The 16,190-nt window shown below is 41.8% G+C and overlaps 1 protein-coding gene across 12 annotated transcripts in view; it reads left to right on the top strand.

Annotated features, from left to right (window-relative positions):
- LOC110523755 (F-actin-monooxygenase mical2b) overlaps nt 1–16,190 on the top strand; it is a 90,159-nt gene that overhangs the window by 43,302 nt on the left and 30,667 nt on the right. For all 12 annotated transcript variants that reach the window (XR_016495358.1, XM_090232419.1, XM_090232409.1 and 9 more), the window contains 3 exons: nt 5,160–5,250; nt 5,885–6,032; nt 15,710–15,909. Coding sequence is in view for 11 of the 12 variants with exons in the window: in XM_090232419.1 (XP_090088545.1) it covers nt 5,160–5,250; nt 5,885–6,032; nt 15,710–15,909 (439 nt within the window). In the remaining variant the exon portion in view is untranslated. The remainder of the gene's footprint in view (nt 1–5,159; nt 5,251–5,884; nt 6,033–15,709; nt 15,910–16,190) is intronic.

The following is a 16,190-nucleotide window of genomic DNA, read 5'->3' as shown; positions in this document are numbered from 1 at the left end:
CCCAAGCACACAGCCAAGCAACGCAGGAGTGGCTTCGGGACAAGTCTCTGAATGTCTGAGTGGCCCAGCCAGAGCCTGAACTTAAAACCTTATCGAACATCTCTGGAGAGACGTGAAAATAGCTGTGCAGCAACGCTCCCCATCCAACCTGACAGAGCTTGAGGGAATCTGCAGAGATGAATGGGAGAAACCCCCCAAATACAGGTCTGCAAAGCTTGAACCGTCATACCGAAGAAGACTCGAGGCTGTAATCGCTGCCAAAGGTGCTTCAGCAAAGTACTGAGTAAAGGGTCTGAATATTTATGGAAATGTGGTATTTCTGCTTTTTATTTTGAATAAGTTTGCAATCATTTCTAAACCGGTTTTGTCATTATGGGGTATATAGATTGCTAACAAAAAAAATTCAAGTTAATCAATTTTAGTATATGGCTGTAAAGTAACAAAATGTGGAAAAAGTCAAGGGGTCTGAATACTTTCCGAATGCACTCTAGAACAGTTGACAATTAACCCATTCATATCCATTGCAGAAATGTTATTTTAGTCTAGTTTATTTTATTCTTGTTCTCTCTGCTTCCTAATGGACAAATCTGAAGACATTTTTAAATCAGCCAAAGCATTTGTCTACAGTGAGTTTTTTTTATATTGTACTATATTTAGTCTTTGGACACATGGGGTTACTGTTTTTTTTTACACATTTCATGAATCATGTGGCAGGTTCATTAAATACAGTTGAAGTCGGAAGTTTACATCCACCTTAGCCAAATACATTTAAATTCAGTTTTTCACAATTCCTGACATTTAATCCTAGTCAACATTCACTGTCTTAGGTCAGTTAGGATCACCACTTTATTTTAAGAATGTGAAATGTCAGAATAATAGTAGAGTGATTTATTTCAGCTTTTTTTCTTTCATCACATTCCCAGTGGGTCAGAAGTTTACATACACTCAATTAGTATTTGGTAGCATTGCCTTTAAATTGTTTAAATTGGGTCAAACGTCTCGGGTAGCCTTCCACAAGCTTCCAACAATAAGTTGGGTGCATTTTGGCCCATTCTTCCTGACAAAGATAATGTAACTAGGTCAGGTTTGTGGGCCTTGTTGCTCGCACATGCCTTTTCAGTTCCGCCCACAAATTTTCTATAGGATTGAGGTCAGGGCTTTGTGATGGCCACTCCAATACCTTGACTTTGTTGTCCTTAAGCCATTTTGCCACAACTTTGGAAGTATGCTTGGGGTCATTGTCCATTTGGAGACCCATTTGCGACCAAGCTTTAACTTCCTGACTGTCTTGAGATGTTGCTTCAATATATCCACATAATTTTCCATCCTCATGATACCATCTATTTTGTGAAGTGCACCAGTCCCTCCTGCAGTAAAGCACCCCCACAACATGATGCTGCCACTCGTGTGCTTCACGGTTGGGATGGTGTTCTTCGGCTTGCAAGTGTCCCCCTTTTTCCTCCAAACATAATGATGGTTATTATGGCCAAACAGTTCTATTTTTGTTTCATCAGACCAGATGACATTTCTCCAAAAAGTATGATCTTTGTCCCCATGTGCAATTGCAAACCGTAGTCTGGCGGTTTTGGAGCAGTGGCTTCTTCCTTGCTGAGCGGCCTTTCAGGTTATGTCGATATTGGACTCGTTTTACTGTGGATGTAGTGACTTTTGTACATATTTGCTCCAGCATCTTCACAAGGTTCTTTGCTGCTGTTCTGGAATTGATTTGCACTTTTCGCACCAAAGTACATTAATCTCTAGGAGACAGAACGCGTCTCCTTCCTGAGCGGTAGGACTGCTGCGGTGTCCCATGGTGTTTATACTTGCGTACTATTGTTTGTACAGATGAATGTGGTACCTTCAGGCGTTTGGAAATTGCTCCCAAGGATGAACCAGACTTGTGGAGGTCTACAAATGTTTTCTAAGGTCTTGGAATGTTCCAAGCTGATTAAAGGCACAGTGAACTTAGTGTATGTAAACTTCTGACCCACTGGAATTGTGATTAGTGAAATAATCTGTCTGAAAACAATTGTTGGAAAAATTACTTGTGGCATGCACAAAGTAGATGTCCTAACCAACTTTCCAGAACTATAGTTTGATAACAAGACATTTGTGGAGTGGTTGAAAAACAAGTTTTAATGACTCCAGCCTAAGCGTATGTAAACTTCCGACTCCCAACTGTAGTTCCTGTCAGGTACAGTCTCAACGTCAACTGTGAAAAGGCGACTCCGGGATGCTGGCCTTCTAGGCAGAGTTCCTCTGTCCATTGTCTGTTATTTTGCCCACCATAATCTTTTATTTTTGTTGGACAGTCTGAGATATGGCTTTTTCTTTGCAACTCTGCCTAGAAGGCCAGCATCCCGGCGTCACCTCTTCACTGTTGCCGTTGAGACTGGTGTTTTGCAGGTGCTATTTAATGAAGCTGCCAGTTGAGGACTTGTGAGGTGTCTGTTTCTCAAGCTCGACACTAATGTACTTGTCCTCTTGCTCAGTTGTGCACCGGGGCCTCCCACTCCTCTTTCTATTCTGCTTAGAGCCAGTTTGCTCTGTTCTGTGAAGGGAGTTGTACACAGCGTTATACGAGATCTTCAGTTCCTTGGCAATTTCTCGCATGGAATAGCCTTCATTTTTCAGAACAAGAATAGACTGACGATTTTCACAAGTAAGTTCTTTGTTTCTGGCCATTTTGAGCCTGTAATCAAACCCACAAATGCTGAGGCTCCAGATACTCAACTAGTCTAAAGAAGGTCATTTAAAAAAAATGTATTGCTGTTTTAATTAGCACCACAGTTTTCAGCTGTGCTAACATAATTGCAAAAGGGTTTTCTAATGATCAATTAGCCTTTTTAAAATTGATAAACTTGGATTAGCTAACACAACGTGCCGTTGGAACACAGGAGTGATGGTTGCTGATAATGGGCCTCTGTACGTCTATTTAGATATTCCATAAAAAATCTGCTGTTTCCAGTTACAATAGTCATTTACAACATTAACAATGTCCACACTGTTTCTGATCATTTTGATGTTATTTTAATGGCCAAGAAATGTGCTTTTCTTTCCAAAACCAAGGACATTTCTAAGTGACCCTGTGTGTGTGTGTGTGTGTTACAGAAGATATCCCTATTTGGTAAAATACCAAGTCTATATTATGGCAAGAACGGCTCAAATAAGCAAAGAGAAACGACATTCCTTCATTACTTGAAGACAGGAAGGTCAGTAAATGTGGAACATTTAAAGAACTTTCTTCAAGTGCGGCCTCAAAAACCATCAAGCGCTATGATGAAAGTGGCTCTCAAAAGGACCGCCACAGGAAAGGAAGACCTGGAGTTACCTCTGCTGCAGAGGATAAGTTCATTAGTTACCAGCCTCAGAAATTACAGCCCAAATAAATGCTTCAGAGTTCAAATAACAGACACATCAATAGTGCAGAGGAGACTGAGAATCAGGCTTACTGTCGAATTTCTGCAATGAAACCACTACTAAGCGACACCAACAAGAAGAGATTTGCTTGGGCCAAGAAACACAACACAACTTTGGTCTTGACTCCAAATTATAGATTTTTGATTCCAACCGCTGTGCGTTTGCGACGTGGTGTGGGTGAACGGATGATCTCTGCATGTGTGTTTCTTACCGCATGTGTGTTTCTTAGCATGGAGGCGGTGGTGTGGGGGTGCTTTGCTGGTGACCCTGTCAGTGATTTGTTTTGTTTTTATTTGATTTATTTTTTAATTCAAGGAACACTTAACCAGCATGGCTACCACAGCATTCTGCAGCCATCCCATCTGGTTTGAGCTTAGTTGGGCTACCATTTGTTTTTCAGCAGGACAATGACCCAACACACCTCCAGGATGTGTAAGGGCTGTTTTACCTTGAGTAGAGGGATGGAGTGCTGCATCAGATGACCTGGCCTCCACAGTCCCTCGACCTCAACCAAATTGATATGGTTTGGGAGGAGTTGGACCGCAGAATGAAGGAACAGCAGCCAACACGTGCTCAGCATATGTGGGAACTCCTTCAAGACTGTTGGAAAATATCTCCTCATGAAGCTGTTTGAGCGAATGCCAAGAGTGTGCAAAGCTGTCAAGGCAAAGGGTGACTACTTTGAACAATCTCAAATATGCAATAAATTTTGATTAGTTTATCACTTTGGCTTACTACATAATTCCATGTGTTATTTCATAGTTCTGATGTCTTCACTACAATGTAAAAAATAGTACAAATAAATAACCCTTGAATGAGTAGGTGGTGGTACTGTATATATGGAAATAAGATTGAGTGGATTAAATCCACACGCTCTCATATATTCTGACGTTGATTCCAGAGGCAGTTTGGAACTCGGTAGGGAGTGTTGCAATGGAGGACAGTTGGTTTGACGCATTACACGCTTCAGGACTCGGCGGTCCCGTTCTGTGAGCTTGTGTTGCCTACCACTTCGCGGCTGAGCCGTTGTTGCACCTTGACGTTTCCACTTCACAATAACATTACTTACAGTCCCCTTGGGCAGAAATTTGACGAACTGACTTGTTGGAAAGGTGGCATCATATGATGGTGCCACGTTGTAAGTCACTGAGCTTTTCCGTAAGGCCATTCTACTGTCAATGTTTGTCTATGGAGATGGCATGGCTGCATGCTCAATTTTATACACCTGTCAGCAATGAGTGTGGCTGAAATAGCCGAATAACATACTAATGACCATCAGCAGCATCAGAGCTTGGAGAAGCCTAATTACCATGACTAAACGGTCAGGTGGAATTTGACTGCCTTCATGACTCATGACCACCGGTAATACGGTCACAGCAACAGCCCTAGGTATATACATGTACATCATCTGGACCATTGGTGTCCAATGATAACCCCACGTGTCCAAAGGTATAGAATAATGCAGAAATGGCTATAGTTCACAAACAGTGAGTTTATTTTGAACAGGTGAACAGGTCAAATAACAATACTATATGCTGGTGTCAACACATTGCATTCATTTACACCAAACGGAATTTGTTCTGTGGTGCTTTTTTCATATTTTACTAAATATAGTACAGGGATGTGAATGGGTTAACTTGCTTAACATGTATTGACATTGGCATGCTAAAGAACCGGTTTCACAAAGCAGGTAACTCAAGTTTTAATATTGTAATATACTTCTCATGCCTCTCTCACAGGTGCGTCACCTGTTCATAGACGGGCAGCAGGACTCCTGTCCTCTGGAGCGGGTTGGACCCACACGTAGTTCTGTCAATCTCTCCAGACGAGGTCAGTCTTCACAAACACAAACTGACCACAGTCTGAGACTTGTCATTTCTCAGGCCTGTCATCTCAATGACTAACCTGATGCCTCATCCTCTAATTATACTATAGACAAGCTCAGACAGACACCCACGTAGGCCAGGACATAGAAATGCAAATATGGCTGCAGGTCCACCCATTATGGATCATTGACTTGAATGGGAATGTCTGTTCTAGAAATTGTATTTCTACAGGCCAGGAGCTGACCGAGACGGTTTGGATTAGTCAGACGTGCAAGCATTATGGATTAGTGGCTCCTTGTGACGTTCTATTAGTAATCTGATCCGTGTTTGTCCCATAAACTTGCCTCACCTGAGAGTTAATAAAAGGGCTCATCACAGTTACACCCACTTGAAACAATGACTGCGGTCACATTACATGAAGCAGGGTCAGACATGCCCAACAAAAGCGTGTGTTGGCCTACACTCCCATACCCTCATACTACTTTTAAAAAGGTATCCATGAAGACGTATTACACTACAGGGATATGTTGTATTCTCTAGCCACTGTAGCCAGGTGTATTTATCTTTCTCTGTATGTTTTTATTTGGTGATGATGGCGTGATTGGATGACTGATTGGTTGGACCCTCTTCTCCCACAGAGTCGGACATCCGGCCCAGCCGCCTCCTCACCTGGTGTCAGAAGCAGACACAGGGGTACAGGGGTGTGGACGTCACCAACCTCACCTCTTCCTGGAAGAGTGGCCTAGCACTCTGTGCTCTTATACACCGCCTCCGGCCAGACCTCATGTGAGAGAACGCACATGTACAGCGCCTTTAGAAAGTATTAATATCCCTTGACTTGTTCCACATTTTGTCTTGTTCCAGCCTGAATTCAAAAGGGATTTAAATAGATTTTTCCCTCACCCATCTAAACACAATACTGGCAAAGTAAAAACATGTTTTTAGAAATGTTAGCAAATTTATTGAAAATGAAATACAGCAATATCTCATATACATAAGTATTCACATGCCTGAGTCGATACTTTGTAGAAGTACCTTTGGCAGTGATTACAGCTGTGGTTCTCTCTGGGTAAGTCTCTAACAGCTTTCAACACCTGGATTGTGCAACATTTGCCCTTTTTTAAAAAATTTTTAATATTTTAAAAATTCTTCAAGCTCTGTCAAATTAGTTGCTGACAACTATTTTCAGGTTTTGCCATCGATTTAAAACTTCTTGTGACTCCCAAACCCGCATGCGGGAGCGTAATCATTGCCTGAAACGAATTAGCATAATGCAACAGACATAAATATCCCTAGAAAATATTCCTATTCATGAAAATCACAAATGAAATATATTGAGACACAGCTTATCCTTTTGTTAATCACCCTGTCATCAAAATATGCTTTACAGCCAAAGCTAGACAAGCATTTGTGTAAGTTTATTGATAGCCTAGCATAGCATTATGCCTTGCTAGCAGCAGGCAACCTTGTCACGGAAATCAGAAAAGCAATCAAATTAAATCGTTTACCTTTGATGCACTTTGGATGTTTTCACTCACGAGACTCCCAGGTAGATAGCCAAAGTTAATTTTTTCCCAAAATATTATTTTTGTAGGCGAAATAGCTCCGTTTGTTCTTCGTTTGGCTGAGAAATCGCCCGGAAATTGCAGTCACGAAAACGGCGAAAAATATTCCAAATTAGCTCCATAATATCAACAAACATGGCAAACGTTGTTTATAATCAATCCTCACGGTGTTTTTCTAATATCTATTCGATAATATATCTGTCGGGACAATTCGTTTTTCGGTAGGACCGATTGGAGTAATGGCTACCTCTGTATTTTACGCGAGAATCTCTCTCGGAGCCACCATGTGACCACTTACGCAATGTAGCCGCCTACGCTATTCTTCAACATAAATGCGTAAAACTACGTCACAATGCTGTAGACACCTTGGGGAATACGTAGAAAGCGTAAGCTCGTTGATGGCACATTCACAGCTCAATAGGGACTCATTGGAACGCAGCGCTTTCAAAATATGGGGCACTTCCGGATTGGATTTTTCTCAGGCTTTCGCCTGCAACATCAGTTCTGTTATACTCACAGACAATATCTTTAGAGTTTTGGAAACATTAGTGTTTTTTATCCAAATCTGTCAATTATATGCATATTCTAGCATCTTGTCCTGACAAAATATCCCGTTTATTTTTTATTTTTTTTTACGTTTTTTTTTCCAAAAATGAAAATACTGCCCCCTAGTACCAACAGGTTTTAACTCCAAACTGTAACTCGGCCACTCAGGAATATTCACTGTCTTCTTGGTAAGCAACTCCGGTGTATATTTGGCCTTGTGTTTTAGGTTATTGTCCTGCTGAAAGGTGACTTCATCTCCCAGTGTCTGGTGGAAAGCAGAATTAATCCGATTTTTCTTATAGGATGTTGGTCTCCATTCTGACTTTTATTCATTTTTTTCCCTGAAACTCCCCAGTCCTTAACGATGACAAGCATACCGATAACATCATGCAGCCACCACTATGCTTGAAAATATGGAGCGTGGTACTCAGTAATGTATTGGATTTTCCCCAAACATATAACACTTTGTGTTCGGGACAAAAAGTTATTTGCTTTGCACTATTACTTTAGTGCCTATATTAGAATACTGTTCTGTACAGCATGGGTGTCAAACGCATTCTATGGATTTTATTTAATGTTGATTTATTAGGATCCCCATTAGCCGAAGGCCAATGGCGTCAGCTAGTCTTACTGGGGTCCAGCACAGCGAAAAATACAATACAGACAAAATACTTTACAATTTACATACATTTTAAAAACATTAACATGTAGTGTGTTTGTGCATCTATCAGTTACACATGCATGTCAGTATATACACACAACAAGTAGGTCACAATGGGGGAGAGGCATTGTACCTTGAGATGTTGCTTTATTTTTTAAACCAGGTTTGCTGTTCACTTCCGCTATACGTGCTGCTCTGTTCTGGGCCAGCTGCATCTTAACTAGGTCTTTCTTTGCAGCACTTGACCATATGACTGGACAATAATCAAGATCAAATTTGAGCCTGCAGAACTTGCTTTGTGGAGTGTGGTGTGAAAAAAGCAGAGCATCTCTTTATTACTACTCATCTTTACAACCATTTGAATCTGTTTGGACCATGACAGTTTACAATCGATGGTAGCATCAAGAAATGTAGTTTCATCGACTTGTTCAACAGTCACACAATTCATTCTATGGTGTAGAACGTAGGAAATTGTGTACCAAATACAATGCTCTTAGTTTGAGATGTTGAGGACCAGTTTATTACTGGCCACCCATTCCAAAACAGACTGCAACTCTTTGTTAACCTCTATGAATCACCCATCTTGGATCCGGTATAATTGTCATCAGCAACGCTGAATAGCATAGCGCCACAGTCAAATAAAACTAAGTACACTTAGCATCAGGTAACTTGGTCACGAAAATCAGAAAAGCAATCAAATGAATCGTTTACCTTTGAAGATCTTCGGATGTTTTCACTCACGAGACTCCCAGTTAGACAAATGTTCCTTTTGTTCCATAAAGATATTTTTAATATCCAAATACCTCCGTTAGTTTGGTGCGTTATGCCCAGGAATCCACCGGAAAGAGTGGTCACGACAACGCAGACAAAAATTCCAAATTATACCCATAATGTCCACAGAAAAATGTCAAACGTTTTTTATAATGAATCCTCAGGGTGTTTTTCAAATATCTATTCGATAATATATCAACCAGGACAGTTGGCTTTTCACTAGGACCGGGAGTAACAATGGCCGCCTTTCTCTTTTGCGCACAACTCACTGAGAGCCCCCACCTATCCACTTACGCAATGTGGTCGTTCACGCTCATTCTTCAAAATAAAAGCCTGAAACTATGTTGAAAGGCTGACACCTTAGGGAAGCCATAGAAAAAGGAATCTGGTTGATATCCCTTTAAATGGACAATAGGGATGCATAACAACAGAGAGGTTTCAAAAACAGGGGCACTTCCTGATTGGATTTTCCTCAGGTTTTAGCCTGCAATATCAGTTCCATTTAACTCACAGACAAAATTTAGACAATTTTGGAAACTAGAGTATTTTCTATCCTAATATGTCAATTATATGCATATTCTAGCATCTGGTCTTGAGAAATAGGCAGTTTTACTTTGGGAACGTTATTTTTCCAAACATAAAAATAGTGCCCCCTTGCTTCAAGAGGTTAAGGGTTTCAGTGACTTAATTAGCAGTGGTTGCTGATGTGTATATGGTTGAATCATCAGCATACATGGACACCCATGCATTGCATTGTTTAATTCCAGCGGCATGTCATCGGAGAAAAGTGTAGAGGGCCTAGAGATTTGCCCTGCGGTACACCACACTTTACATGTTTGACATTAGAGAAGCTTCCATTAAAGTAAATCCCTTGAGTTCTATTAGATATCTATGGTTCTATGATATGGCAGAGGTGTTATGGATTATAAACAAGTTTTCTTAACTACCGGTTATGGTCAATAATATCAAAGGCTGCATGGAAATCTAACGGTACAGTGACCACTCATCTTATTATCAATTTATTTAAACCAATCATACAGTGGGGCAAAAAAGTATTTAGTCAGCCACCAATTGTGCAAGTTCTCCCACTTAAAAAGATGAGGCCTGTAATTTTCATCATAGGTACACTTCAACTATGACAGACAGAAAAAGAAATCCAGAAAATCACATTGAAGGATTTTTAATGAATTTATTTGCAAATTATGGTGGAAAATAAGTATTTGGTCACCTACAAATAAGCAAGATTTCTGGCTCTCAGACCTGTAACTTCTTCTTTAAGAGCCTCATCTGTCCTCCACTCGTTACCTGTATTAATGGCACCTGTTTGAACTTGTTATCAGTATAAAAGACACCTGTCCACAACTTCAAACAGTCACACTCCAAAATCCACTATGGCCAAGACCAAAGAGCTGTCAAAGGACACCAGAAACAAAATTGTAGACCTGCACCAGGCTGGGAAGACTGAATCTGCAATAGGAAAGCAGCTTGGTTTGAAGAAATCAACTGTGGGATCAATTAGGAAATGGAAGACATACAAGACCACTGATAATCTCCCTCGATCTGGGGCTACACGCAAGATCTCACCCCGTGGGGTCAAAATGATCACAAGAACGGTGAGCAAAAATCCCAGAACCACACGGGGAGACCTAGTGAATGACCTGCGAGAGCTGGAACCAAAGTAACAAAGCCTACCATCAGTAACACACTACGCCGCCAGGGACTCAAATCCTACAGTGCCAGACGTGTCCCCCTGCTTAAGCCAGTACATGTCCAGGCCCGTCTGAAGTTTGCTAGAGAGCATTTGGATGATCCAGAAGAAGATTGGGAGAATGTCATATGGTCAGATGAAACCAAAATATAACTTTTTGGTAAAAACTCAACTCACCGTGTTTGGACGACAAAGAATGCTGAGTTGCATCCAAAGAACACCATACCTACTGTGAAGCATGGGGGTGGAAACATCATGCTTTGGGGCTGTTTTTCTGCAAAGGGACCAGGACGACTGATCCGTGTAAAGGAAAGAATTAATGTGGCCATGTATCGTGAGATTTTGAGTGAAAGCCTCCCATCAGCAAGGGCATTGAAGATGAAATGTGGCTGGGTCTTTCAGCATGACAATGATCCCAAACACACCGCCCGGGCAACGAAGGAGTGGCTTCGTTAGAAGCATTTCAAGGTCCTGGAGTGGCCTAGCCAGTCAAAGGGTATATAACAAAGTATTGAGAAACTTTTGTTATTGACCAATGTGATTTTCTGGATTTTTTTTTTTGTTCTCATTTTGTCTGTCATAGTTGAGGTGTACCTATGATGAAAATGACAGGCCTCATCTTTTTAAGTGGGAGAACTTGCACAATTGGTGTCTGCCCCACTGTGTGTGTGTGTGTATATATATATATATATATATATATATATATATATATATAGTGCAACACCATTTCCCTGTAATATATACACTGCTCAAAATAATAAAGGGAACACTAAAATAACACATCCTAGATCTGAATGAAATATTCTTAAATACTTTTTTCTTTAAATAGTTGAATGAGCTGACAACAAAATCACACATATAATCAATGGAAATCAAATTGATCAACCCATGGAGGTCTGGATTTGGAGTCACACTCAAAATTAAAGTGGAAAACCACACTACAGGCTGATCCAAATTTGATGTAATGTCTTTAAAACAATTCAAAATGAGGCTCAGTAGTGTGTGTGGCCTCCACATGCCTGTATGATCTCCCGACAACGCCTGGGCATGCTCCTGATGAGGTGGCGGATGGTCTCCTGAGGGATCTCCTCCCAGACCTGGACTAAAGCATCCACCAACTCCTGGACAAGTCTGTGGTGCAGCGTGGCGTTGGTGGATGGAGCGAGACATGATGTCCCAGATATGCTCAATTGGATTCAGGTCTGGGGAACGGGTGGGCCAGTCCATAGCATCAATGCCTTCGTCTTGCAGGAACTGCTGACACCCTCCAGCCACATGAGGTCTAGCATGGTCTTGCATTAGGAGGAACCCAGGGCCAACCGCACCAGCATATGGTCTCACAAGGGGTCTGAGGATCTCATCTCGGTACCTAATGGCAGTCAGGCTACCTCTGGCGAGCACATGGAGGGCTGTGCGGCCCCCCACAACATGACTGACCCACCGCCAAACCGGTCATGCTGGAGGATGTTGCAGGCAGCATAACGTTCTCCATGGCGTCTCCAGACTCTGTCACTTCTGTCACATGTGCTCAGTGTGACCCTGCTTTCATCTGTGAAGAGCACAGGGCGCCAGTGGCGAATTATCCAATCTTGGTGTTCTCTGGCAAATGCCAAACGTCCAGCACGGTGTTGGGCTGTAAGCACAACCCCCACCTGTGGACGTCGGGCCCTCATACCACCCTCATGGAATCTGTTTCTGACCGTTTGCGCAGACACATGCACATTTGTGGCCTGCTGGAGGTCATTTTGCAGGGCTCTGGCAGTGCTCCTCCTGCTCCTCCTTGCACAAAGGCGGAGGTAGCGGTCCTGCTGCTGGGTTGTTGCCCTCCTACGGCCTCCTCCACGTCTCCTGGTGTACTGGCCTGTCTCCTGGTAGCGCCTCCATGCTCTGGACAGTACGCTGACACACAGCAAACCTTCTTGCCACAGCTCGCATTGATGTGCCATCCTGGATGAGCTGCACTACCTGAGCCACCTGTGTGGGTTGTAGACTCCGTCTCATGCTACCACTAGAGTGAAAGCACCGCCAGCATTCAAAAGTGACCAAAACATCAGCCAGGAAGCATAGGAACTGAGAAGTGGTCTGTGGTCACCACCTGCAGAACCACTCCTTTATTGGGGGTGTCTTGCTAATTGCCTATAATTTCCCCCTGTTGTCTAATTCCATTTGCACAACAGCATGTGAAATTTATTGTCAATCCGTGTTGCTTCCTAAGTGGACAGTTTGATTTCACAGAAGTGTGATTGACTTAGAGTTACATTGTGTTTAAGTGTTCCCTTTTATTTTTTTGAGGTGTGTGTGTGTGTATGTATATATATATGTATATATGTATATATATATAGATATAGATATAGATATATATATATATATATATATATATATATAGATATATATATATATATATATATATATAGAAGTGACAGGAATGCTTATGGGGGAGGGGTTGATTTTATTTATATTAAAAAAAATCAACCCCTCCCCCATAAGCATTCCTGTCTCTTCTATAGATGGTATACACTTTTCTTGCTGCTGCTCTAGCATCAAATGAATTAGTCTCAAATGTCTATATAAATGTTATTGATTTCATGAACCTTATTTCTAAGGCTAAATATATTGATATGGGATATTTTCATCCTTTTCCTGGGTAGCTTATAAGAGCGAAATATGGAAAAGAAGAATAAACCAGGCAAGAGAAATATATACGTTCAGCAGTCCATTCATCAATTGGTGTGTGTGTGTGCTGCGGGGTTGAAGCTACGAACCCATAGGCTTGGCTCTCTCATCCTTTCCGGACTTTTGAGAGGGAGAGTGGGCAATGAGCCTGTCATAGAAGGTATAAGTAATGTCCCTACGCTCTCTGGCAGCTTTCATGGCTGGGATAAGTTCTTTCCTCTTCTGGCGCACAGCTTCAGGATAGTCCTCGTTGAGGAAGCTGTACGTTCCTCTCAAGTTCTTTGCTCTTTCCAGAACAGCTACCTTGTCCTTGAACCTCAGGAACTTTGACCACTGTGGAGATTCTGCAATTCCATCCACAACCATGTTCCGCTATGATTGCACCTTGATAACAATGACGGAGAAATCAAATTATCATGGATTCGCATACAGAAATGATGTCCTCTCTCAATGACTTACAGGTTGCTTTCATCATGCCATTCTCCTGTTTAACCTCATAGAGCTGACCCTGGGAGAAGTGCAAACTGTTCTTCAGGTCCTGGACCTCTCTGGTCAGGTCATCCAATATTTTATTAGTTGACTCCACCAGTATTTTGACAAAACTTGAAGCTATTTTCTTGTTGTAACAACTGCTTGTATAACAATTTTTGTTAGTTTAAAAAGATCTTGCACCTGTGATAGACATCACTGTCCTCAACGGTACTCCTACCTGCTTTGGTCTTTGTCATGGTAGGTTACGCTGTTACTCCCCGCAGTTCCGGACAGGGTAGATGGCTGGGAGGATTGGAAACCAGAACAACAAACGGCAAGGATCTACACTGACACAAGGCCAGGATAATCCGCAGTCCCAGCCACAATGGCTAATTGCATTCCGGGCTGCGTTCAAGCCCTCAAGAAAACCTCTAATAGAACTCAAGGGATTTACTTTAATGGAAGCTTGCCTACGCCAAGCAGCTCCTCAGACCCGGCCTTGGTCATCAGGATCACTATACAGATAGTATCGATCCCAGCAACTGTTTTAAAGTCAACATTTGCCTCATGGTGAAATCCCTGAGCAGTTTCTTTCCTCTCCGGCAACTGAGTTAGGAAGGACGCCTGTATCTTTGTAGTGAGTGACTGGGTGTATTGATACACCATCCAAAGTTTAATGAATAACTTCACCATGCTCAAAGGGATATTCAATGTCTGCTTTTTTTTACTAATCTACCAATAGGTGTCCTTTGCGAGGCATTGAAAAATCTCCCTGGTCTTTTGTGGCTGAATCTGTGTTTGAAATTCACTGTTCGACTGAGGGACCTTACAATTATCTGTATGTTTGGGGTACAGAGATGAGGTAGTCATAAAAAAAATAATGTTAAACACGATTACACACAGTGTATAGATGCAATATATTATGTAACTCGTTAAGCACATTTTTACTCCTGAACTTATTTAGGTTTACCATAACAAAGGGGTTGAATACATATTGACTCAAGACATTTCAGCTTTTTGATTTTTAATTCATCTGATAAATGTATAAAAATCAACATTCCACTTTGACATAGGGTATTGTGTGTAGGTCAGTAACACAAACATCTACATTTGATCAATTTTAATTTCAGACTAACACCAAAAAAATGTGGCAAAAGTAAAGGTGTGAATACTTTCTGAAGGCTGTGTGTGTGTGTGTGTGTGTGTGTGTATATATACATACATGCATACATGCATACACACAGTCATGGTCTTATTGGCACCATCAAAGCACACACTGATAGACAAGATGACAAAGGTCATGCACTACCTTTGTGTCACATGTTATGCTGTTGAAAATGTGAACAGCGATATTGATTATTTTGTAGACAACACTTCTGTTTAAACTCTAGGTGTAGGATTCATAAATTAGGAACTGTACTATGTGTACTGACCTTTGCGGGCAACAGCTAGGTTTGTCTAAATAGAGAAATGAGAAAGCGAGCATTCTGGTTTGGCTTTAATATTGCACGTCCAATTATGTGTATAAAGCATTTGTACTAACAGTATTAGATACTGATGGCACGGTTGAGCAACTCCGCGCCTAGAAATGTTTCCATCTTACCTAAATAACAAGTGGGTGTTTTATCCTTCATGCGGTGTGAATTTGGCCCGCTCAAGTCGTCTTTTGTGTGTGAGTCAAAATGAGTGTGAGCTGAGGGGGTGCAGCCGTGATGACCTCATCACCCCCCCTTCTCTGTGTCACAGGTAGATGTGATTCGACAGTCCATTCTGAATTAAATCCTTTTTATGGAAAGGAAATGTGTTTACAATCTGTTTATGACATTGCTATGGGCTGTTGCTAAGGGACTTAGACCTCACCTTTCAGCTAGTGCAATGCATCTGTTGGTAGGAGTCTGGTGGTGCGGAAAGTATAATGATTATAAAATGCAGCATTAAACCAACGTTTTAATGCGTATCGACAAACTGTTTTAGGGCTAACATTCTCACTCCATAGGGGAAACAACTTTATTAAGGTCTTATAGGAGGTGAACCTTATGCCTCTTCTCTGTATCTCCCTCCATCCTAGTGACTTTGACTCCCTGAATGAGAAGGACTCGGCCAAGAACAACCAGCTGGCCTTTGACATAGCAGAGCATGAGTTTGGTATCCAGCCTGTGACCACGGGGAACGAGATGGCTCTGGACCAGGACCCAGACAAGCTGATGATGGTGCTGTACATCTCCAAGCTTTACGAGATGTTCCGCAACTCGCCTGCATCCATCACTGGTAGGCTGCTGTTCTTGGTCATTCTCTCACAACTCTGATGCCTCACACAGTATAGACTCGAAAACAAGACTCTAGGAAACAGACGTTTGTATTTTGGCAACTTCTGAAAGGGGGGGGGGGAAACAACATTTTTCTGGGGTGAATTCGCTTCAGCCCGAAAACTCTCGCAACAAATCATGAGGCAGACATGCCAGAAGGTCGCTATTCGAAACCAGTGGTTTTAGTGGAGGTAGTTGATGCAAACTAGCCACTTACGAAATGCAGACATTAACCCTTTGACG

Source organism: Oncorhynchus mykiss, chromosome 1, assembly GCF_057628025.1.
Source record: "Oncorhynchus mykiss isolate SJ-2025 chromosome 1, ASM5762802v1, whole genome shotgun sequence".
In the NCBI taxonomy this organism is placed as follows: Eukaryota; Metazoa; Chordata; class Actinopteri; order Salmoniformes; family Salmonidae; genus Oncorhynchus; species Oncorhynchus mykiss.
Note: the sequence above shows the minus strand (reverse complement) of the source record. Positions and strands in the feature narration are given on the sequence as shown.